At 36.0% G+C, this 25,341-nt stretch overlaps 2 protein-coding genes across 14 annotated transcripts in view; both read right to left on the bottom strand.

Annotated features, from left to right (window-relative positions):
• Positions 1 to 1,768: 1,768 nt before the first annotated feature.
• LOC129568513 (titin-like) lies at positions 1,769 to 24,487 on the bottom strand. The gene is made up of 5 exons (XM_055446501.1): positions 17,477 to 24,487; positions 13,760 to 13,825; positions 3,976 to 9,768; positions 2,304 to 2,392; positions 1,769 to 2,219 (listed from the first exon to the last, which is right to left on the bottom strand). The coding sequence occupies exons 1-3, from the start codon at positions 22,989 to 22,991 to the stop codon at positions 4,022 to 4,024; spliced, it is 11,328 nt and encodes a 3,775-aa protein (XP_055302476.1). The 5' UTR covers positions 22,992 to 24,487; the 3' UTR covers positions 1,769 to 2,219; positions 2,304 to 2,392; positions 3,976 to 4,021.
• LOC129568522 (ankyrin-3-like) overlaps positions 24,481 to 25,341 on the bottom strand; it is a 29,692-nt gene continuing 28,831 nt past the window's right edge. For all 13 annotated transcript variants that reach the window (XM_055446599.1, XM_055446561.1, XM_055446614.1 and 10 more), the window contains one exon: positions 24,481 to 25,335. In XM_055446599.1, coding sequence (XP_055302574.1) covers positions 25,334 to 25,335 — 2 coding nt within the window. In that variant the 3' untranslated portion in view covers positions 24,481 to 25,333. The remainder of the gene's footprint in view (positions 25,336 to 25,341) is intronic.

Here is a 25,341-nt window from a genome sequence, read left to right as displayed (position 1 = left end):
TTCTGTTTTCAAATGAAGTGCCTCTGAGAAAATTTTTCAGTAAAAAAGCCCCACAAAAATATTGTCTGATAAAAATTTGTATGAAAATCTTATTCAGACAATATTTTTGTCGGGCTTTTTTACTGAAAATTTTTCTCAGAGGCACTTCATTTAAAAACAGAATTACGTTTCATTATTCCGCTTGCCCATTCATTTAAAATGCACTCATTATTCACAGTTCTCTGTTCATTCAACGTGACAGGCACTGACAACTAAAATGTTGGTTGGTCTAGTTTTTATGTTGACAGATAGAAGTTTTAGTAAAATTCCAGCAATTATGTGGGTTTTTCTCTTTAAATTTTCAGCGAAACAGAAGGGGAATTTCAACAAAATAATATTGTCATTCCTTAACTTTGTGTGTATACACAGGGATTCGTTCGGTGATTATAAAATGAAATGTACAGATTTACATTTTCGATATGTTATTGCCGAAGATTCAGGCATAATAATAACATGATATGTTATGAGTTGTATTGGGAGTTATCTTAATAAATTCTAAGATTTGGCGGTAATAACATTTTATTAACAAATTAAGCAATTAATAACCAAGCAATGGCTCATGGAAATTAGATGAAATAGGTTGATTCTGACAGGAAATGAGCCCATTCGATTGCTCGAATCAAGAAATCCGTTTGGCCATATATTTGAATGTCGTTGGGGAGTATGGAAAGTCATGCAAGTTGATCGTGGTGGCTTCGATATCATAACTAAGCAACGGCTCATAGAAATTAGATGAAATAGGTTGATTCTGACAGGAAATGAGCCCATTCAATTGCTCGAATCCAGAAATCCGTTTAGCCATAATGTTATAATAATAACATATTATTAAAATGCAATCTTAATAACGCTTTTTTACACTTTTCGGTACGACTGAAAGAAACTCTGACTCGGTTCATTGTGTGCGGTTACATTAGTGTACGATAGCCAACAGCTAACTGTCAAAAAAAAGAATCTCAATAATAAAGCCAGTATTTGACGAAATATATAAATAATAACAATAATAATTATTATTATAATAATATTGTGAAATCGCACGAAACATTATTTTTATTTTCAACTACGTATTTCTCGGCCAAATTTGATTATAATTTATATAAGATTTTTTGTGCTTGTTTGAAACATTAAAAAAAAATCTTATCGCCTCTTTTTTTTTTCAAATCAAACACTGTTTTTGAATTCACCACAAAGTTATTGTTGACAACTGACAATTGTTTGTGGCGCTAACTGAATTTCAACTGCGTATGTAGATGGGTCAGGAGAAAATTTACTTGGCCAAAGGTTTCCATTTTACAATACCTTTTCTACGGTATACAATATTCCCTAATATCCCTGAACATGCCCTAGTTTCTCTTCTATGATATAGAAAGAGTCCTCTAGATCACCCCAACATCCCCTATATGAATATGAATTATTCTTGCTTTTTAAAAATTGAAGATAATGTTGTAATTTGTTCGGAATTTCATACCTACGATTGAGTATAAATAGATTGAAAATTGAAGAGAATCTATTGATTAAAATCAACTAACCAAGTCAAAGGAAGGTAACAAATTGTGCCCAAAAGTTTCCCATTCTGTAATTTAACATATGTATTATGTACCAATATGTTAGTTTTAGACTATTGTATACTTACTTCATACAAGTCATCTGAAGAAGAAAAAACTTTCAATATCAAATCATATGATTGCTGAATCGGATCACTTATTCCTATTGATTAAATTCGCAATTGGTGTTTTTATTTTTTTGTGTAGATACAACTTTATTGGATGCTAAAGCAAATAGCTCAGAATTCAACATCGTCAAAAAGCATGAATGAATATTTGAGTATGTAGATAAAATTTATGTATTCATTTTGCCATTTTCTTGCGTATTTATTCTGAATATTTTTTTGTTGATTTTCTTTAAATGTTTATTACGATGTGCAATCAAAAAAGCTTCCAAATTCAAATAAAAGCTATACCATTACATTGTTATAAATTAGATAATTCATATAATGTGTATAAATAAGATAATTTTATACTAATTATGCATTAAATTGATTTACTTTTCTTGTAATTAGATGAAAATATTACGAAAAACATTCAGTGAAATATTTTTTGTTGGGTACATTGGTTAATATTGGATAGATTGCTGGTCAGAGTTTATTTTTAGCTCATATTGGTTCCAAATGCAACGTGATTAATCTGAAAATGGAGAAAAAAAAACAATAATATTTAAGTTATATCGAGCTTCAATTGAATTTGATGGTGTGAAAATTATGGACTTACATAAATATTTATGGGATGAAGCAAACCACACTTTATCAAGACAAATGTTTATTAATAGTTGTTTCTTTGCTCCCTCTAATGAACATCACCTATTTTTTTCAGAAGAAAAACAAAGAATTAAAAGATAAGGGATTCAGTTAGTTAACTAGTCCAAAATTTTGCACGAAACTTGTTTAGTTAAAGATTGGATAAAAAAAAAAACAATAAAATAAAAAGCGGATGCACTCGAAATCAAATCCAATGTGTCTTGTTCTTAACCGCCTAATGAATATAGCTACAAAAATGTGTGTTGTTGGTGCATAATTAAACTTGTTTTTTCTTATGAAGTAATCAACAAATTATAAGCATGAAATAGACACAGTCAAGAAGTATACATTTGAGGATCTTTGAATACATCGATGAAATCCAATGTGAGCGAAACCGAAGAGATTATTTGTGATAAGGTAATTTATGCTAATTACAATTGAATTACAAAATTCATGCGGGACATTCAGCGAAAATGTGATAATAATTTAAAAGCATGTAAATGGATTGGTTTGCAGTGAGAGTTGTTTGTATGTTGTATGTGTGCGTGAATGTGTAAAACAGCTATTTACAACAACAAAAGAATATCTCAAATGACCATTTCAATATTCTGAACACATATTCTCTTTGAACATGATAATTTCACAATGAAATTATCATATGTGCTGTAAAGCAGGGGCATGGATTTTCCAGTCATTCTATCAATATTAAACCGAAACAAATATTAGCTCTAGAAAATCTATGCCCAGATCATCCCTATGTAAACCCATACACAGTTTCTTATAATACTGCTTCTTCTTCTTCACACTGTCGTACACAATGGGCGCGGCCATATTGAACATGTATACAGTGTATTGAGTGCCATTTTTGAACATTTTAACCAATATGGTGACTTACATGTATAGATGTGTTAGTTAAGAAGAAGAAGCAGTCACACTACACCGTTCGCATACGGACGGCCCAGATTTATAATAAATGTACATGGACTCATGTTGGAATATGCTGATTTGAATGTGTTTTGTGTTAATCGTTTTGGGTGTCTTTTTTCTGTCATTATTTAATCGGTAATTAAATCAATGGTTTTTGGCTAACATGCTGACACAACGTGTAGTTATTATATAATCGTTTTAAGAGAGAAAAATGTCATTTTAACACGTTTCGGGGCGGTATATTTTTGCTTTCTGGTAATAATAGTATTCAAGAATATTCTCTAAAAAGTTTTTCCTATGACCTATTATGTTTCGTTCTGAAAAATCTACTACTATTTCTTTTTCTCTATTCATATTGATTAATTCATTCAATTTGATCCCTGGAGTTGCATGTCTACCTAAAATCGATTTTTGAAGGCGATACCTATATAGTTGGACTCATGCAATTTGACAAGTATAGGGAAGGTAGTTCTCATATTTACGTACATTGGGGATACAATTAAATAAGTTTTTTTTTCTTCTGAGATTTAACTCAACACTACATAAATTACAAGAAAACAAAAAACAAAACACTTTACAGCATATACAAAAGAATAAATAAAACAATCTTATGATTGATATACGAAGATATTGTATGAGAGCACAGTATATGATTGATTTTTGGAATCAAAAGCGAACATAGCAGAGAGATAGATAGAGAGTGAAAAAAAAAACAATACCTTTGAAAGATCATGACGCGCCTTCAACAAGAGATCTACTGACGATTTATGATTTATCAACATCATTACTGCTCGATTTGGCTTTGTATGCGCTAGTTGTGGTCACAGTTGTCGAAGTCATATGCACACCAAACTTATCATCGGGCAACAGATTGGCTGCGCCACTCTGGTATAAATCACTGTATATCATCGTATCGCATGTGTCGACGTCGACAAGAGTGTTTGAATCGCAACTTGTCATGCTACCCGACAATGTCATTTGAGAATCAGTTTGACTTTGATACGTTGCAAATGTGGAGCTTGTATTATCGAGACTTTCAGTGCTCGTTATGAGTAACTCTGGCTCTTGGTTTAGATTCAGTGAATCGCTTGAAATGTCTTTGCTAATGCCACCACCGTAGCCGGACGACGATGCCATCGAAGTTGTTGTGACATTTTTACCATCCGTGATATACGAACCACCCATAATGCCCGATGAGGTGAGATCAAGAAGATTTGCATCGAATGAATCACGTTGCATGTGAATGGATTGTGTCATTGCGACGTATTGGGCATCAATCGAATCGATGCTGTCACGTTTATCGCCGCGTGCAATCTGTTCAATTGAATCGCCATCGGATTTCGATGATTTAGTCGTTGCTCCATCTTTTGAGATTTCAATTGAATCAATGCTGCTAGTCATTATATCTGCGCTTTTGTTTATTTCCAAACTATCGCTGCTACCATGTTGAGATGTATTTTTGCTGTGCAACGCTTGTTTCGATTGTTTTGCTTCCAAACTGTCTGTGGAAACTTCCATTAAATTTGATGCCGAAAGTTCATCGTCCGGTTCAATCTTGGATTTTGTCTCCGTTATTACTCTCGTTACAGTTGTTTGTGAAGCGGAAAATATTCCAGTAATTGGGTCGATTGAAGTTTTCAAAGGCTGCGCTTTGGTTACGATGGTCGTTGTTTTTTCAATAACTTTTGCGGCTCCATCGTCGGATTGGCTACCGGATTTGTTGGACTCATCCGAACGTGACAGCAACGAAGCATGTTCTTCTTTTGCTCTGAGTTCCAATAATGTGGCTTCCAGGCAAGCATTTTCTAATCCTTCGAAATCTTGCAAACTACATAATGATATTTCATCAGCCTGGGCTGTTCGCAAACCGCGTTTCGGGAAACTTCCATTACTGAATGAATCATTCGAGCTTGAATGGAATTTCCTGTTCTCCAACGAAATCGCTTGTTCAAGTCGCTCAAACTCTTGCAAACTGTTAACCGAAACATTATCCTGATCTTTTGAATGATAACGACGAGCGGCGGCTGCCTCAAAATCATTACTTGAATACGAGTCCTTGAAACTGCTTATGCGACTGCTACCGACTTCAAAGTCAGTATCCTCTTCCTTAATATCTTCAAGAATGCCCCGATCAACATCATATGGATAGCGTAAGTTTTGAGCTTGTTCAGCCAATTGCATTTCAACCCATTTGCGACTGGATTCCATGCCGGCACCCTCTTCACTTGATTCAGTATTTGCACCGCTAGATGGACTTTCTTCAAACTCAAATGCCAAATCATGGCGACCATGCAGCAAAGTTGATCCTTCATTCGTAGCAGCTGGAGCCGATTTTATTATTATTTTTTCCACCTCGTCATCGTGTTTCTTCACATATTTTGTCTGTTGGATCGAAACACTTTTGCCTTCGGTCATAAGTTCGTCCGCTTCTTTGGCCACTTCTTCGATAATCACAAATTCATCGGAAATATCCGGCTGCTCGACCAGCTCAAACGAATCACTTGTTGGTGAGTCCGCTTTTGGTTCGTATGGATCCTCTTGCGTTTTATATTGACGTTCGATCAGTTTCTCATATTCTTCATGGGAAATTTTCGGTTCTTTCGGTTGACGTACTTGTTCAGATTTCTTAGCTACCTCTGAAATCTTCACCGGCTCCGCTTTTGATTGCTCAACCGCCACTGGTTCTGGTTGTTTTTGTTCGAAATCTTCATCATCTGACACATATTTTGTAGGATCATCAGTAATGGTAATATCGGGAATTTGTGAATAATCTAGCATATTTTGTGATGCTCCACGACTGCGCAACTTTTCCGTTTCGATAATATCTTCCGATACTTCTACAATGGTTTCAATGCTTGGAATTGATTTTTTGCGTTCTAGTTGCTCGGGTTCGGGTTTTTGTGCGCTTTTCGGTGCCATTGCTTTCTTTTTGCGTTGCACACCTGGCTTTTTGAATGAACGCGAATATTCCGTTTCGTAACGATCATAATCCGAATCGGAACCGCTTTCCTTTCGTTCGTCCTCGGGCACATCGTGAATGATCATTTCTTCGTCAAGCGATGAGCTGTCGGGACAGCTGTCGGTGCTTTCTTGCGAAAGTTTTGCCATATCCAAGCTTGATAAAAATGATGTGCTATCGTTACGTTTGTGGCCTTTACCGCGTCGTGGTGTCATTTCTTCGGCAGCATCATCTTCTTTGACATCCGATGTAATTTGAGTGTTGACCGAAGTAACATTGTCTTCAGTTACAGTGGTCGTTGTCATGACGAGATTTTCAACTGGTTCTATTGGGAATTTCTCTTCAAACGATGTGCTTTCGTCCATTAGAATGGTTTTCGGTTCATAGCTGCCAACAAGTGAACCAGCGCCATACGAACTTGCCATATCCTCTTGTATGTTTTCAACAATGGTATCTGCATTTGATGTTGTCGAAAAACTCATCGATAAATTGCTGCCAACGCTTGTTCCGAACTTAGTTTCATCGCTACTAACCTCACTCTGCACCTTGAACTCTTCATCGCTAGCTTTACGTTCGCTCATTTCAGACTTTTCAACTGAGTTCAGGGACTCTTGGCTTTCAACTGTTGCAATATCGTATGAGAATATCATTTCATGTGAACGCTTCATTGGACCTGAAATGTCGTCAGATTCAAGATCAAGAATATTCTCTTCCAAAATGTTGTCACCGAATGTATCGAGACTTGATAAACGCTGTTCGTTTTCATCAAAATCTAGCTCAGCCGTTGACGGTACCAGTGTCTCTGATGCCTCAGAAACTTCAACACTTCCTAAATTTCCAGAGCTTTCCGAATCCAAACTCTTCATGCTTTCTTGTGAGCTGATTGTTTTGCCACTGTGATCGAATGTGCTTACGGCGGTGTGGTATTCAGTTGAACCCGGAACAAGCGATGATGCATCCAACGCTGTTTGATATTCGGCCGATGAATTTGGATAGGAAACATACAAATTTTCAACATCCGACGAACATGGTCTACTGTTTTCTAAGCTTTGACTGCTCGGGCTCGAATGGTCTGGATCGTTTGCTGACCAACGTGTTTTTGGAGTTACTTTTGATGTACCGATCCGATGAATGACCTCCGATTTACTGGCAATCGATAAACTTGTTTCGTCGATGGGCTGTCTTTGACTCAAATCTTCGGCTCGGGATTCGATGGATTTCGCCTCAAATTCGTGTTTTGAGCTTTCAACTGGAGAATGTAGGACCGGAGCTGGTTTTGATTTGCCAAAATCCAATGAAAAATCATCGAGTAATTCAGATTTACTGTCAAGTGGCTGCTTCAATTCATCGCTTGGTTGCTGTTTAGTGAATTCCTCCATTCGAGTTTCAACCTTACCAATGATTTGGTCTTTGCATTCTTGACTTGACTTGACTGCAGTGTCTACAAATGCATGAACAATGGGTGTTGTTTTTTTAGTTCCAAAATCAAGTGAACAATCATCGAGTAAATCAGTTTGGCCACCAATCGGCTGTTTCATTTCTCCGTGCTCGACTTTTTGAGTTGATTCGTCGGAATAAGTTTCAATTTTTTCAACAATTTCTTCTTTAAATCGTGATTCCTGTTTCCAACTGTCGACTGGAGAATGAACGACCGGTGCTGGCTTGGGTGCGCTAAAATCAAAAGAATAATCGTCAATTTTCTCAGTTCTGCTGCTGATTGGCTTCGTTTCTTGTTTGCTAGTCTCTATTTCTATTTCTTGTTGTTCTTCAACTTTCTCCGCAAATTCTTCTTTGAATTGTTGTTCCAATTTGATCGAACTGTCAATTGGAGAATGAACAACTTTTGCTGTTGTTGGTTTATCAAAGCCAAATGACAGGTCATCAATCAACGTTTCTTCAATATTTTCTCCTTTCAAAGCCCCCTGACTAGTGTATGTATCAAATGAACTGATTTGAACCGGAGAATGAACAGCTGGTTTTATTTCCAGAGTTTCATCACGAATTAGCGTTTTCGGAGCTTTTATTTCATCGGTTTCAATCGGTGAATGCACAACAGCTACTGATTTTGGTTTAATAAATTCGTCATCTTCATGCATTCTGATTAGTTGAATTAACGTGGTTTCTGTAACTTTGGGAGATTCGTAATTTTGCGACATTTCCTTTTCGATGTATTTGCCACTTTCCTGAGCATAAACATTGGTGTCGATTGGTGCTGCATACTCAAATTCATCAGCAATTTTTCTTTCTTCAACGGGTGAATGAACGACAGCTGCCTTCTGTGGCTCAGTCGGTGAAGCCGAATCAAATGAATCAAGCTGCTCGATCCGAACACGGCTCTCTTCTTCAATCACATTTTCGTCGGGAAAACAAATAACTGGCTCTTCTTCTCGTTTTGATTTGTTTGCATCTACATTCCATTCACTTGTACTGGATAACTCTTGAATTTCAACATGCGATTCTTCCACACTCTCAGATTCAAATGACTTTTCAGAGCCGAACGATTTTTCCGAACCATAATATTCGTGTTGTTCGAGGTCCGTTGGGATTGGTGATTCATGAATTAACTTTTCGGATAATTCGGTTTCGCATTTCTCTTCCAACGATTTATCCATTCCGGTGGGAATTCGTTCGAGTTTCACCACAAAATCGACGTCTTTGCCATAGGCGGCAACACCAATTTCTTCGGGCTGTAAATTGAATCGAACTTCTTGTTGTGAATCTCGTTCGCTACTTTGTGGAACGTCGTCTTCAATTTCTATTGGTTTTTGTTCAACTTTTGCAGAGTCCTTTGATTCATAGCCTTCATTATCGTATGCAAATTCTGAACGTTTTTCAGTCGCTGTTTTGGTGATAATGTTTCCGCTCGATTCACCAATGTAAAAGGCTGCACTTTTGTTTTCGTGATCAATTTTATCTTCATCATCAACGTCATCCAAAATATTTTCACGCTCCTTGACCTTGTAGATTGACGAAGAACTTCGTTCGGTTGAATCGTATTCCAGAGAATCCAATTTCGCTTCATATGGATCCGAATCAATTTTCTCGCTATGTTTATCGATCGGGAAACTTTCGTTCTCCAAACGATCAGTAATTGAATCATCATCATCGCGATTAATTTCTGGTTTCGATTTCAAGCTGCTCGATTCCGATCGTTCAACTTGACCCTCTGACGATATTTTCAACGATGATGATAATTGACTTGCGCTTTCCTCAACGAGTGAAATGCTGGTCCTTTCAATTGAATCAAAATCATCACTGACCGGCTGAATACTTTGAACTTGTGCCTGTGATTGTGAACGTGGTTTTGGTACGGGTGGCATTTGTGGCTCATCGACTGAACAAACCGAATGACTAGACTCTAATGATTGCCAGAATTTTTTCGTTTCAGAAAAATCACCGGAACTTCGGTCGACAATTGCACTGGGCTCATTATCGGTGTCGGTATTATTGGCGAACTCATCGCCAACCGATTTTGAAGTTGTAGCTGAATCTGTGCTACCAATTGGCTTGGAGGCGCGTGGCGTTGGTTTAGGAGCAATATGACTTTTTGACTCTATAAATTCAAAGCGAATGGAAAATACTAAATAAGACCATCTTGTTATTTTGCATGGCATTTGACACATTGCAATTTTCGAACCAAACCATTTACACAACATCATCCAGATGTCCATAGGAAATCATGGATGACGCTGTTACACAATGAAAAAGTTGAAATTGCAAATATGTCAAAATCCACAATTCTTATGAATGATTTTCGAAAACTTAATCAAAGAAATTCTTAATGAATGACCATCTCATGAAAATCGATCTTTAAAGAGTATTTCAGGACAATAGGATTTTTGTGACGTTAGAAATGAAGAACATCAACAGAAAAATTGTATATTAAAATGAATTCAAATCGTTTCGATCTTTCATCACAGCCGAATAAAATTATGGTTATCACTTCTCTGCAATTCATTTCAAGTAAAATGAGAATATCGCATTTTCCACGCATACAAATCGATTGAGTTAATGGCAAATGTTCATTTATTTCATCCATTAAACAAAATTACTCGCAATTCGCTGAAATACCTTCAAAAATTCTGATTTACACAAGTCAAATATTGTAATAAATGTAGGACAAAGGTAAACAAATTGATAAAAGGAGGTGATGGAACAGATCCCACATAGACAAAACCTACAAGTGATGTTAGAAGTAGTTTTTTCAAAGCTTTCATCAAAGAAACAGCTTAAAATGCACCGAAAAATGAAGTCGTTCTTGTTGAAATTCATTTATTGCTTGTGCATGATCGGTGTTTTTGTACTTTTTTGTGCTGACTATATATGGTCTAGACTTTGTGATTTTTTTTCTTTCTGTGTCATTGTTTTCATTCAGGTGGAGAGAGACAGATTTAATTCGCAAGTTACATGCAAATCATACTGAATTTGGATTCCAACACATTTCGACAACACCGTCCACAAAGGGCGTTTACAATTGATGCATGGAAATTTACCATTTCCACTTCCACTTTCATGTACTGAACATTGAACAATTTGTACGGGAATTCATTTTGATTTTCTTTTTCCTCATATGACTGTATTTGTATTAATGAATGGTTTGTCTTTTGTTCTATTGAAAATCACTGTAATCGTGTGTCGTTAATATTTGAAACGTTTTGTCTTCACCTGAGATGGAAAGGGACTTCAATTGTTGTTCTGATGGGCAAATAAAATTCCAATAAGCTAAATTAAAATGATCTCAATGTTTCGTTTCTTTTTTCTTTGAATAAAAAAGCTGCTTCAACGAAACAACTGTCGATTGCAAGAGGAGGAAACCATTGAAGCATGCTGTGTGTGAGTGTGAAATATATCTATAAAATGAGAATGGTAGCTCAGATTTATGGAGGGGATTATAATAGCAAACGTGTACAAAAAACACATACTTTCAAATTTAATTTTTCCAAAACCGTTCCGAGACCGAAAATGTTGTGTTTTTGTTGTTATCTACACGCTAATTGAAATTCTACGCAATTTATTTTCTGTTTGCCGAATGAATGCGTTTTGTATGTTAAAAATTACAATCAAAAATTCTAATTTCGCACATTAAAAATAAAATTTGAATGAACAATAAAAATTAGGGCGATTTTTTTTGTGTCATCAAACAAGAATTTTATGGATTCAGTCCAAAGAGGTTGCATGTTTCGTGTATTAAACAGGTGGATATTTCTCCTGATTGAGAGCCACTTTTCTTTGGTGTAATTCCAATTTTTGAGTGATTTTCAACAAACAATTCCAATAAAATGAAATGTTATTGGACTGAATCCATTAAAATTCTTCAACGTTGTCTTTCATTAGTTAATTCACCTTTAAAAGCATGTTGCACATTAAAAAACCACACATTTAGGGGAAAGAAGCATTTTCATCATGTTTTTTTTTTTTTTTTAATTTTTGTCGATCAAATAAAGAACGGATCACTACAGCACCCATTTATTTTTTAGTATTGGCGATGACAGTGCACGCGCGCAAATATTGTTAGTAACTTATCTAGAGAAGAAATGAATTTTGTTAACTAGCGTGAACGCATGTTATTTTTTGTACAAAATGCATTAATTTCTTATGATTGAGATTTACTTACAGAAGTAGCATTTGAAACGAAAACAGCCAATAAAAGCCAACTACATTCAAAGTGCCCGGATCATCAAACAATTTTGCAATTTCAATTTAAATGCCATAAATATTTACTATATATGTCTTCTCGAACTATATAAACGCTAAAAATTGTGGACCATTTGTTTTTCGTTTTATAAATTTTGCTTACTAACATTTCGTTTTTCTTTACTGTGATTCATGTGTCACTCTGGTTCTTTTTCGTTTTCGTTTTTCGACAAATTTTGTTCGGGTTTGAATGTTGTAGATTTAATTTCTAGACTGAATATTGAGGTCATTTGACTGATCGTATAGTGTTTGATTGAAACTCAGACCGTCGTTCAGCGGATTATTATCGTCTGGCCCGCTAAGATTGTCATCAAATGATTTCCCCGACATGGATTCGATGGTCGGTGACTTAACTAAATCTGCACCGTGTGGATCGCATGTGATGGCAAAATGTTCACTTTCTGAATACAGTGTATTCGACGAATGTTGTTGCGAATTAATAAAGAAAATGCTCCGTTCGAGTATATTATCGACCAATTGTATGGCTTCCGATCGAACTAAATTCAAATAGTCGCTAGATCCTGTTTTACATAATAAAATCGTAATAAAATTATTTATATTGATATTGTTTCATTTCATTTCAATATTTTGGTTGATTTTGTTTTGTTTCATTAGTATAATATTCTTTATCTAGATTGGTGGCAAATAAACTGAATGGAAAGAACCGTAGAATGAAACGAAAATGAAAGTACACTCTTTGTTAGCATTATCTTTAGTAGCGTTAGTTGCATTAGAGTTGCCAAATTGTTTTGGAGCATTCAAATTTACTGTTGGTCAGTACTTTTTTCTTGCATTACCGAAAATGGCATGTGAATTGGTTCAATCTTCTTTATTTGTTACGAAATTGAGTGAATAAAATTCTAACGAAAATTTGTTTGAATATTGTTGTTTTGTGATTTCCTCAACATCATATAAAATGTACTAGAACCGAAAACAATTTGTGATGGAATGAAAGTGTTTTGGGTGCTTTGTGATGAAATGTTAAAGATTTGTTTTAAAATTTGATGATTGCGAAATGATAAATATGAAATATGAAACACTTTTTTTTTTTACTGTGGTGAAGTAAAAAAAATATTTGCATTTAGTTGGCTAATTGACTAATTCGATCGATAAATGATTTTCAAGTGAGATTTTGATTGTGTTTTTTTGTCCTTTCTCATTGCAATATGTATATTCTTTAATAAAAATAAACTTGTTATTGTCCCTACAGTTTTCCCGGTATTCAACAAGAATCGTGTGGTTATTTTATAGTTGTTTTTTTTTTTTATTATTGTGTAGCAACTAAAAATTACAGAAAATAATGGCACTTGAAATATCCGAGATAAAAATGAAATGAACAGAAAAAACTGTTTCGATAGACTTCTTGGTTGAACTGAATTTTTTTTAAATCACACACAGCATTTATCATGGCTTTCCTTGCTAATCGTGATGAGATGAATGAGTTTATGAGGTACGGATTTTTAAATTAGAAGAAAATTAAGGGAAATAGGTGCTACTTTGTTAAAATTTGAAAATTTTCAACTGAATTTTCAGCATTCCCATCATTTTGATGTGAGTAAATGTTTCCAATTGAACGCTATATTTCAAAACAATATTCATATAATTTTGTATATAATTCATGCTCAGTTTAATGTGACACGAACAAATTTGCACAGCAAATTTCATTTGGAAACATTTAAAACCGATTTATATCCAACAATTTAATGTTTTAGTTGAGAGTTAAAATTAGTACTGTTAGCCCTACACAAAGTTAAAAGTGTGATTGGTGATCGTATTGTTTGTTTACTGAGAAAGAGTCTAAAGAGTGTGAGACAAATTATTTAGTAAAACATTTAAATGATTTTACTCACCCTTTGTGCTGGCCGAATCATCCAAATCGTCATCATGTTGCTTGGATTTTTGAGTTGCTTCCTCATCTGTAAAAGATTGAAATATTGAAAAATCTGTCAAAACACAGGTACTGTCAAACATATCAATCAATCTACGGACATATTCTAACTACTACATTCAATATATAAGATAAGATAAGATAAAATAAAACCATTAAACTCATACATTAACATATATAACGGCATGCAGCCGTTGAGATTATATTATTTAACTATGGATACTGGAAGGACATGGAGTTAAGTAGAATGAGAGATAAGATGTTTTTTTTTGTTAATTTTTGTTTTTTGTTTTTTTTTTTGTTGGCAAAATAATTTGTGATGTTTTCCCGCATTTGATTTAGACTAGAAATGGCAAAAAAAGGAGAAACATAAATGTTGAATTTAACAAAATTAAGCTTAAAAAAAAATCATAATTATAAAACGGTACTTTTTGTCCGCGTCTGAAGTTGTACATTACTCCAGACATTCGATGTCGGTGTGATTATCACGAATGTCTTCGTAGCCTTTGATATGATCAGCTTCGTTGGAGATATCAAATTGGTTTTTGGATTGATCACGTACGCAATATGAAGCACATTCGTTGAATGTGGAACGTAGCAAATTTGGCGTTGGACCACGTGATTGTGCATCGACACCAAGCAAATCTTCGCCGTCAGTTTGTTCCAAGTCTTCAACATCTGTGACTGATTGATCGGCAGACGATTCATGTGCCTCACGTGTTTTAATAGTTGTTGAAATTTTTGAATAACCCTGTAGAACAGGTTGTTTGCCCTGAGTTCCATCAGTTGATGTTATTGTTGAGAAAAATGCCTCTTGTTGAAATACATTTGGATCGATTTCCGAATTGTACTTTTTCGTAAGATCTTCATCGCCAGAAAATTCCTCCGTATCTGTAACACTGCCATCTGGATTTCCTCTAAAGCGTACACTAACACCATTCAAATGTCCAGTATTGGTGAAATTTGAGGCTTGATCGTCGTTCACATAAATCTCTTCATTTTCTGTGAGCACTTGATCTTCGCCATCGTCACCATTTACAGCCAAGAGTCCGCCTTTTGTTTTCGTAGTTTTCGGCTTAGACCGCTTGTGACGCAAATGTTTCTCACCACCTAAACGAATCTCTTCGATATCGGTCAATTGCTCATAGTCTATGGCTTTTCGGTCACGTGTAAAAGAAGTCAAACCCTCGGCTGTACTAACAACTCCGCCATCGTCAAAGTTGGGCACTTCAATTATTTCGTAGTTGATGCCATTGTCATATTCGTCTTCATTTCCACTGAGATCTTCCGTATCGGTCAGACCTTTATTTTTTAATTGGAAGAGAAAATCAATACTGGTTTTTCTTGAATATGAAAATGGATTTGTAAATGATCATATTTTGTATTTAAGAAGTGTTGTGTGCTAACCTTTGTCTACGTAATCCTCTTGTATACCCAAGAACGCACCATTTGCATTAGCAACCAATGGCATTACTTTGGCAACTGGATCACCATGTTTATCGGCCCTCATAACGGTTATTTCACGTACTGGCGACGGCAGTTTGATATCATTCGAAGTGGATGGAATGCAATCCTCGTCAACATCAAAATCTTCAACATCAGTAAGCGATCGATCGCCGGCCACGTATGCCAAGGGAATTGTTAGATTTTTCCGAAGATTCGTTCCTTCGTCATCGGATGAATCCAAATTTTCCACATCGGTTACAGCTTCATCCGGATTTGCTTGCACAGCCAATGTATTTTTATTTTGATTGTGTTGTGAATGGCGAGTGCGATGATGAATCTTTTTCGGTTTGCATTTGAATTGTACCGATATTTCTGGTATTGGTTCGGCGTGGCTTGTTGAACAAGCACCCTCGTTATCACTCGCCACCAAAATCATTTCTTCGGCATCAAATGCGCTGGCACTGTGTTTGATATGATTGAAAAATTTCGGTTGATCCTCTTGATCGGATAATGCAATATTTTCAACATCCGATAATTCATTCCAATTGCCAGCCGGCATATCGGAATCGGAGTCTGAATTGTCAACACATTTTGATTGAACCATACGCTTCTTTTTTCCTTGCACATAAGCTGAATTGTCAACATTAACTGAACTAAAGTCATCATTTTCGAGCAAAAAATTATCATATCTCGGATCCGGAGGACACTCTTCGATGATCAATTCGTTATCTGATGAATCTAAATCTTCGCAATCTGTGACTGCGCCATCATCTTCATCAACTGGAACGATCAAACTGGCACGTTTACCCTTTCGGCTTTGTTTGATTTTGTTGCCACCACCAAATGATGATGTTTCTTCAATAACACCTTGGTCCAAAAACTCATTCAGGCTCAACTGTTCGTCAACACTCTTGACTAATTCATCTTCAAAATCGGTGCCCGAATCTTGACAATCTTCGATATCAGTGGCACATTCGTCGATCTTCTTTGATTTTACTTTCTTGCGTGTTTTTAGCAATTGACCTGATGGAAATTGGCCACTTTTATCATCGCTGTCCAAATCTTCCATATCGGTGTGTGCTTCCTCAATATTGCCGGTGCATTCATTGTCCATTTCTTCATCGTTATCATCCGTTACAAAGTCTTGGGTGATTGATATCTTCGGTATTTCATTCATATTGATGGATTGTTTGGTAAAATGAGTTTCGAGTTTAATCAGTTGCAATTAGTTTTTAACTGGAGAAACAAAAATAATTCGTTTACCCACGAATCCAAATGAAAGAAAAATTGAAATAAAATGAAACGAAAAATGTAATAGAAGTGAAAATCCTCCGTTGATTGTTGAAGTAAGCAAAACATTTCGGGAAACTAATCGACGCAGTAGATTTCGATTCGATGTTGATTAAATTAATAAGCAATATTCAAGTTTACCTACCCATACGCTTAATTTTTACTCGGTCAACAGACGACAAATATTAAATACAATTTGCACATGTAACAGCCGCTAACCCATGAACGGTTTTGATGTACATACGAAAAGCATATTATTTGGTGCTTTTGCAGAAAGGGGAAAAATCACACACAAAAGCAGTTTATTTTTGTTGAGCATAAGGGAATGTTTGATTTTGCACGTTGATGTTGGGAAATATTTTACACAAAGTTCAAAACCGTTCAGGGGTGTCGATTTGGACGTAAAAAGCCGACAAACAAAAATTATGCACCTAAAAGCTAAATGCGTGTATGATAAATACGAATTGTAATTGAAATGTGTTTTATTTTCGTTAACAAATCAACAAACACACAGCTATTTAAGGCTTTTCATCAAGTGAAAATGTTTTACGTTACTCTATGAAACGACGTTCAAGCAATAGGAGTAAACTGTGTTTAAAATTCCGCGCAATTTGAATGAAAATGAATCATTTGAAATGAAATAATTATGTGTTTGTTTGATATTTTCCGATGCGTTATCCAAAACGATTTGCCATTGTATGAAAATGATGAAAAATGAATCCATACATTTAACCACAAATGTATTCGTAGTTACATCATTTTGTCTACATTTAAGAGAACGAATATTCTTTCACGAATTTGGTCGAAAAAAATGTAGACAAAAAAATTCGGAGAGCAATTCATTTTTCCGTACAAGTTTTCGTACCAAAGACAAATCGTTATGGCGTTATGTGTTTGTATAAAGAAAAAATCGGCATTTTTTGGTTATTTGTACAGAATTTACCTGTAATTGAAACAACCTTGTAGTCAAACTTATGTTTTTGACGAGGTGGTGATATAGCCTTAAAGTCAAGAATTGGTGACAAACGACTTTCGACTATGATCACACTGCTATTGGCTGACACAGACGGTGATGCCGATGCTGACGATGAATCCGAGATTCTGCTACTACCAAACTGATAAACACATTCGCTCTGTTTACTTTGTGCATGCTGATGTGATGTTGATTGAGAGGCCTTTTCAATGTCCGTACAACGAATTTTACGTGCAGTTTTTTCACTTTGCATCAATGGTGCAAATTGCTTTTGCAACGATGCACTTTCGGTATTTTGATTTTCAGAAGAGGATGATGGCAATGCGACCGAATCCGATAAACTCGAATCGGTTGTGTCAATGAAACCGACCTCAAGCTCACGATAGCGTCGAATGTTGTCACCATTACTGCTTGGTCGGCGATTGTAAATCACTTCCATGGAGGAAGAATCAACAGTACGCATGAAAACTTCGCTTGTAAATTGTTTGTTGCGATTTAATTTTTTCGATTTTACCAAACGGCTTGGACTGGACGGCACCGAATTCGATTGATCACGTGTTAAATCAACGATTAATGGATAATCTAGGGTGGAGTATTGCATTGCCGATTTGCATCGAAATAATTCGTCGACTTCGACATTTGCAAAGTGGACGTCAGTGGTTCGTTTTTCACGGATCGGAATCGGTACTTTTGATGATTTGGTCTTTGGTTTGGTTTTTTCTTTATCTTTGGCATCTCTTTGTTTGATGCCTGCCATGTCTTTAGTATGTTTTGTGTCACGTTTGTCGGTATTTGTTTTTGAAATTCGATCAACTCTGTTCAATTCAACAGTCACCCTTTTTGATGAGGTTTTTATCGGTTTTGAGGTTTCTTTGATTATATTTGCTTCAATAAGTTTGTTTTTGGAATCTTTCAAGCTCTTGGTCAGAGGTTTTGTTGTTGTTTTAATTATGGAACCGGTCGACGCCTTTTCGACTAATTCAATCTTTTTCGTATGCAAATCCTTCACTCGTTTCTTCTGCTCGATGTCAACTTTCTTGGATATTGAATGCTCTTTTTCACTAGAAGTGCTATACTTTAGGGACTTATATGACGAAGCGATTTGCACCGATGCTTTAGTTTCGATTTTACGTCGACTCTTAGCATCGGTTTGAGATTCTTTCTTTGCATCAATTTTCATGCTCGTTGTGGACACTTTTTGTGTTGAAGCCAATTTCAATTTGTCAACGTTCATGGACTTCGACACTTTCAAATTATGGGCTCGAATCGAATCCGATTTGGTTGTGATTAAACCAGTTTTAGTTTGTTTGCTTTCCGTGTTAATGCTAACAGTAGACTTAACTGAACTCGTTGAAGTAGTTCTAGTTCGGTGCATTCTATCTGGAGTGGAAACACGAGAGCTACTAACTTCGCCCGGATGGTCTAATTTTTTCAAATCTTTTCGTTCCAAAGTCATTGTTTTACCAATTTTCTGATCTCGAGATACGGTTGATTGCATGTAACCATAAACTCTGCTTGAAACTTTCGTAACAGCAATGGTTTTTGGATCGATTTCAACTGATTTAGCGATAAGGATCGATTTCTTGGGAGATTTCTTTTTGGGCTCATCCTTTTTATCGGATTTTGTATTTGTTTTTATTTTTGTCGCAGCAGTGGCAGTGGAAGTAATTGAAACACTTGCACTCTGCTTGATTTCTCGATGCTCAATTTGCTTGACCTTCTTGCGAATGTATTTTTTCTCTGAAACGGCCGCATTTTCTTCAGAAGAGGAGCTCTTTGTTTCCGCGACCGGTCGTTTCTTAAGCAGCTGTCGTTTTGGACTGATCTCAGCAGTTTTTCGCGTCATTTTTTTATCGTCAGTTTTCTGCCCCAGTGGCTTCATGGTTCGATTTTTGGCTGCCTCGGCCTCAAAAACAACATTGAACGCTATGGAATGGGGACTGTGTGAAATGGTTTCTTTGGGTACATTTGTTAGTCGACTATCGGAATCAATTTGGGAAGAGTCCATGGTTATATGTTCATCGTATGAAACATTGTCATCCGATATATCTGTGAGACCAGATGTAACGGAGAGTTCATTTGTACATGAGGTTGAAAAAACAACTTTATCAACTTGGATAGAGTTCAATTCATTTATTTTATCCGGACAATCACTAACTGACTGACGAACTGCCACGATTTCATGCGCAAAACTGTGCAATAATTCACCGTCCCTTGACTGAGTCTCAAACTCACTCACGTTTGCTTCATGAAGTTCAACTTCAATACAATCGATTGAATCGGAACGTATGTCCCTCGTCTTTTGAAAATCACCAATATTCAGAGAATCGGCGCTAATATCGCGATGTAACTCTTGGCCGTCAAGTTCTTGCGTTGCAAGTACTACTAAATCAGTTTCTAATGAATCTTTTCTTTCAGGAGTTTGAATGTCAATCCTTTGATCAGATGGAATATCGGAATGGGAATCGCGCTTCAGACTATCTTCAAGCGTTTCTGATGGAGTTTCTATTATTAAAACTGATTCCGACGGAGTAATAGTGTTGACTGCATCTGAATCGTCTTTCTCCAATGTTGCCTTGACAATACATACATTCGAAGAAGGCGACATTATTAGATTTGAATCTAACAAACCACCAACCGTTTGCTTTTCTTCTTTTGGCGATGAATGTTTTTGATTAGTTTCATCAGATTTCTGAATCGGCTTATCTCCAAAACTGTCAATCTCATCTTTACATACTTCTATCTCATGTGATGAAATCAAATTTTCTTGAACTATAGATTCTTGAACGATGCTCTCTTTTGTGCTTTCTGTTTCAATAGATTTATGACTTTCGAAACTATTAACTGAATGGGAGCCAGAGTACATTCCAGAGTGGATATCCGATACTTCGTCCAACTTGTCATGAACTTGTTGCTCTGAATAGTCACTGCAGACTTCCCTAATCTCTGGTTCCGTTTTATCAGTGAAGTGACTGAGAACACTCTCTGGACGACTTAACAAACTTGTAGATGTTCTACGCGAATTTTCTTTGGATTTATCATCAAAATCGATCTCAATTTGTTGCTTGAACTGTAGTTTATCATATAGAAGGTCACATTCAGTTAATTCGATTTTCGAGTCATCTTGCGTCGTAGATACCGATACTTCGTCCATTTCAATGGATTTTACTTCGGACTCTACGTTCTTATCAAAAAGCTTTTTCTCATTGATTGTTTCATATGAATTCTGATTAGTTGTAAGACTTACACTTGAAATAATCTCGATCGGTTTCTCCAATTTTCCTAAAGACTCCTTTGGCGAAGGAGTTTTTTCGGCTACATCTCTCAATGTATTCTCGAACTGATCACCCAATTCCTCAAGGACATATTCAACTTTTTCTGCAGTAAACTCTGATTTGGCTTTGACATCCGTTGGACGAGTGGGCGATTTGAATGAACGCTCTTCAGTGGGAAATGTTTTGAAACCGATCTTTTCATCAATATCCGAAGGTCGTGATAATTTACTCATCGTACCACCTGGAGATGTTGGCGATTTAGTCAAATGATCATCAGAGATTGATTCAGCGCGTGACTTTGGCTGAGGTTTATCATCGCTCAAAGCTGACTCTGGGCGAGAGACATCGTCTTTAGGCAATGCTTTCTCTTCGGTCTTTGCGACCGGTTCTTTTGTAACACTCACAACTGAAGGTGTTGGCGATTTAGTCAAATGATCATCAGAGATTGATTCAGTGCGTGACTTTGGCTGAGGTTTATCGTCACTCAAAGCTGACTCTGGGCGAGAGACATCGTCTTTAGGCAATTCATTCTCTTCGGTCTTTGCGATCGGTTCTTTTGTAACACTCACAACTGAAGGTGTTGGCGATTTAGTCAAATGATCATCAGAGATTGATTCAGAGCGTGACTTTGGCTGAGGTTTATCATCGCTCAAAGCTGACTCTGGGCGAGAGACATCGTTCTTGGGCAACTTGTCTTCGGTTTTTGTGACGGGGGCTTTTTCAGTGGAGGTTCCCTGCGGTGTGTATTTTTCTACAGTTTTTGTGGAAATCTTTTCTTTTGAATCCTCGATTTGTATTTCCATATCGCCAAGCTCACTTTCGTCTTTTGTTGCTTGAGATTTTGATCCGTCTGATTTGATAACGATTTTTTGTTTATCTTTTTTATATTCTGTATATGTTTCCATTTTATTTTCATTTCTGGTTTGAATTTGTTTCAGAACGATTTTACTTAATTTGATAGTATCTTCTTGAAGTTTCTCTGATTGCGACACTATCATTTTAACATCTCGAACTTCGGAGTCCGAAACTGAGTCATCAGTAGTTTGTATGATGGATTTAATATTATTCTTCTCTTTTTTTGATTCTGTTGATGTGAGGCGGCTAATAAAAACCTCTTCTTCTTTGAATGAATGTAATGTTCTGATTAATGGCTGATTATCCATTTGTTTTTGCGATGTTTGACTAGTTGTTGGTCCAAATTCTTCATCGTATTCCAACTCATCACCAGAAATTTCCTCTTCATGAGCTAACGGAACTACTTGTCTTTTGGCGCAAACAATTTCGCACACAGGTTCCTTTTGCTCATCATCATTGTCTATTTGAACATCATCCTTTTGTTTTTGATTATGTTCATTTTTCTTATCACTATCATCTGCTGTGATGATCTGTGATTCAAGACTTGCCAATAATTCTGATTCATCAACTTCTCTCATCGCTTTGTCTTTAGGATGTGGCACTTTTTCTTTATATGAACTGGGTAGCGCCTCACTAGCGATTCGTTTTTCAATTGACAAAATAACATCTTGAATTGGAGGAATGGGTTCTTCAGAGACTGATGACTCGCCAGCATCATAGGCGTATTTGAGTGGTTGAGCTTTTGGTTTTTTCTCGATTTCTTTTTGTTCCCGTTTTGCAGTACTTTCATGTTCAATTTCTTTCGAAACTTTCAGACTATTTTCTTCAATAATCTTAACCTTTGCTTTAACATCGCCAGAGCCTCTGCGTGAACTGAGAACGTCTTCGTCAGCAATGGATTTTACATAATTCTTTTCAATATCAACTGGACTATTCCATGCGTCCTTATATTCAAGACGATCTGTTGATGTGCTCGCTTCAGTGAACGAATTGTTGTCAAAAGCTGGGCTAGTGGCGGTATTTGTGAATCGTGAATCATCAGCACTGCACACGGCCGTGAACACTTCATATTCATCGGCCTGGATGGGGCTGAGTCCAGCATCAGTCAATTCCATCTCTTCAATTTCGACATTTAATGGGCCTTCAGTGATGCTGCCATATGATTTAATTGGCTCGTCATCATGATCGGACGTTGTCCGTGTGAGTGAAATGCCAGTGTCACTAATGTGCTGTGAAACGCTTGGTTCACTGGTCATAGGAGACATATTGCCTGAATCGTCATGATAAACATGAATTCGATTCATTTTTGAGAAAACAACTGGATCGTCATGCCGTTTCTTTTCACCACGCACCATCGAGCCAATATCGCTTGTCGATCCCGTTTGAGACTTACCTTTTTGAGCAATATTATCTTGTTTCTCGTCGTAAATTGGGGAAAGTTCATCGGTTTTGCTAGCTGTATGAGCAGTGAGAGTGATTTTGGATTGTGAACTAATCGAAATTTCCACATCTTTTTTGCTGTAAAGCGTCAATCGATTTTCGGAAATGGCTGAAATATCATCAGTTTGAATTTCTTTTCGACCAATCACCAATTGAAGGGATGGTGAATCAGAACGTTGACCGAATTCATCTGGGTTGAATGTTTGTGAGCCAACATTTGGCTTGGTGTCAGTTATGTCTTGTGTTCGTATGGTATGCGTTTTAACAAAGTCGGTCTGGTCAGTTTTCAGTTGAAGATTGATCACATTACGATTTAATTTGCTGGAATGGCATTCAGAAATGGACGGTGACGTTGATTTTTCAGAAGGGCTTTCGGAAACATGAACATCTAATGAGTTTTCAGGGTTAGACGGTATGTATTCATGCTTCGTTTCACTAGATTTGATATCGGCGATTTCGACTGTTAAATTTGTTTTCCGTTTTGGTTCAAGTTTCAAAACAGAGCGAAATTCATTCCATTAAGTTTTTTTTGGAAGACAACGTTTGGTCGATATTGTAACGCAGCGTGCAAATTTGTATATTTAATAACGTTAGCGTTTTGTTTTTCTCAAAAGGATTTCAAAAAAATTTAGTATTGTTTTTAAATTTTGAATGAAAAAACTGGTCCATATGATTTTCACAAGTGGCAGTCATATGAACATAGTTTTTTTTCACAGACTGTAGAAAACAGCAACCTTATCTTTTTCTCATCAAGGTAACATAAAAAACGTGACTATTACGAGTCACGATTAAATAACAATGCAGTATGGTTGCTGTTTTTCACATAAAATAACCATGAATGGAGATTAAATCATTAGTGTATGTGAACTATACTGTGACATGTTGCGTTGTACCTATACATCAAGTAGAATGCTTATGTGATCGTTGATCAAGTGTATGTTTGTGTGTGTGTGTGTGTGTGTGCATATGCATGTTGTGTATTTTTCCCAGTACCATCAAATATATAAAGAAAAATTCGGCTGTAAAAATGGACACTTGATAGGGTGATTTTCATGTACATACACATACACTCAAACAAATATCGAATATATTTCAGTCACATCGTCAATGAAATAATGAATCACACATGGAAGCACTACCTGTTTCATACGGAAAAACAAGGTACAGTGAAGTATCGTGTGATTGGATTAGAAAAGCGAAAAAAGCGGAGAGATAAATACTCGAATAGTCGGTTATCATTACCAATTCAATATCATACTATAACGAATTTGAATAAAACTTATTACATCAGTCAAAAAGGTTTTAATATTCTGCCTTTTTCATTTCGGCAGTGGCATCGAATGAAAATTGGTCGTGCAACAGTTTTTTTACCGAAAAAAAAAACAAATCATACAAGCGAATCGATTTCATTTTCTTCAGTTTTGGAATAAGATTTTATTCAGTTGATCATAAAAGGGTATATTGTGGGGGAGCGAAAAGCGAGTGGGAGAAAATATAAGCTTAATGAAAATAAAAATTATAACAAAAGAACACAGAAATATCTAATTAATTTAAAACCAACATGTTATGATAAATAAAAATACAAAAAATCTAATTAATTGTTTTTTTTCTTTTGAATTTATCGAATTGGTTAAAACAAATTTTTGGGTTCACGTGAAATCTGCACACCGATTGGCATCGCATAGTTTTCAGCTAAACAAAACAAAACCGATGTTATTTCGTGTATATCCGTACAGTTTCTGGTCTGTAGCTCTGAATATATGAATTTGTGGACATTTAAATACGACTTTATGATATTAGGAAACGGAAAAGAATCTTTTGTCCTAGTGCGAGAATTTTTTTTTTTTCGATATTCAATGCCAATCAATGGATTTAGACAATATGTTTTCCAACTTTTGTTTTTTTTTTCACACCGATACATAAATAATAGTTATTAATTAAATTAGTTGGGAATATAAAGGCGAAACAAATATTGTATTTGAAAAAAAAAAATTATGTACTTTAATGAAGAAATACTTTTTAGCCGCCAATCATTTGAGGGTGTTAGTGATCCAAACCAATGGGTTCACATTCAATTTGATTAATCAGGTGTATTATTTAAATCCACTTGAGTGTAGGTTTGATATCATTTATTATTTCATTATACACAAAAACCTAATGCCAGTACCGCAAATATTATATGTGGGAGGGGAGAACATTGTTGAAACATTGAGGAACTCTTAGGTGTGTTATGCAAATCTATGGATATGCAATGTTTTCCTATAA

Source organism: Sitodiplosis mosellana, unplaced genomic scaffold (assembly GCF_009176505.1).
Source record: "Sitodiplosis mosellana isolate CC-2019 unplaced genomic scaffold, AAFC_SMos_1.0 Smas_scaffold_1, whole genome shotgun sequence".
Classification (NCBI taxonomy): Eukaryota; Metazoa; Arthropoda; class Insecta; order Diptera; family Cecidomyiidae; genus Sitodiplosis; species Sitodiplosis mosellana.
The sequence above is the reverse complement of the archived record's forward strand: the minus strand, read 5'-3'. Positions and strand labels throughout refer to the sequence as shown.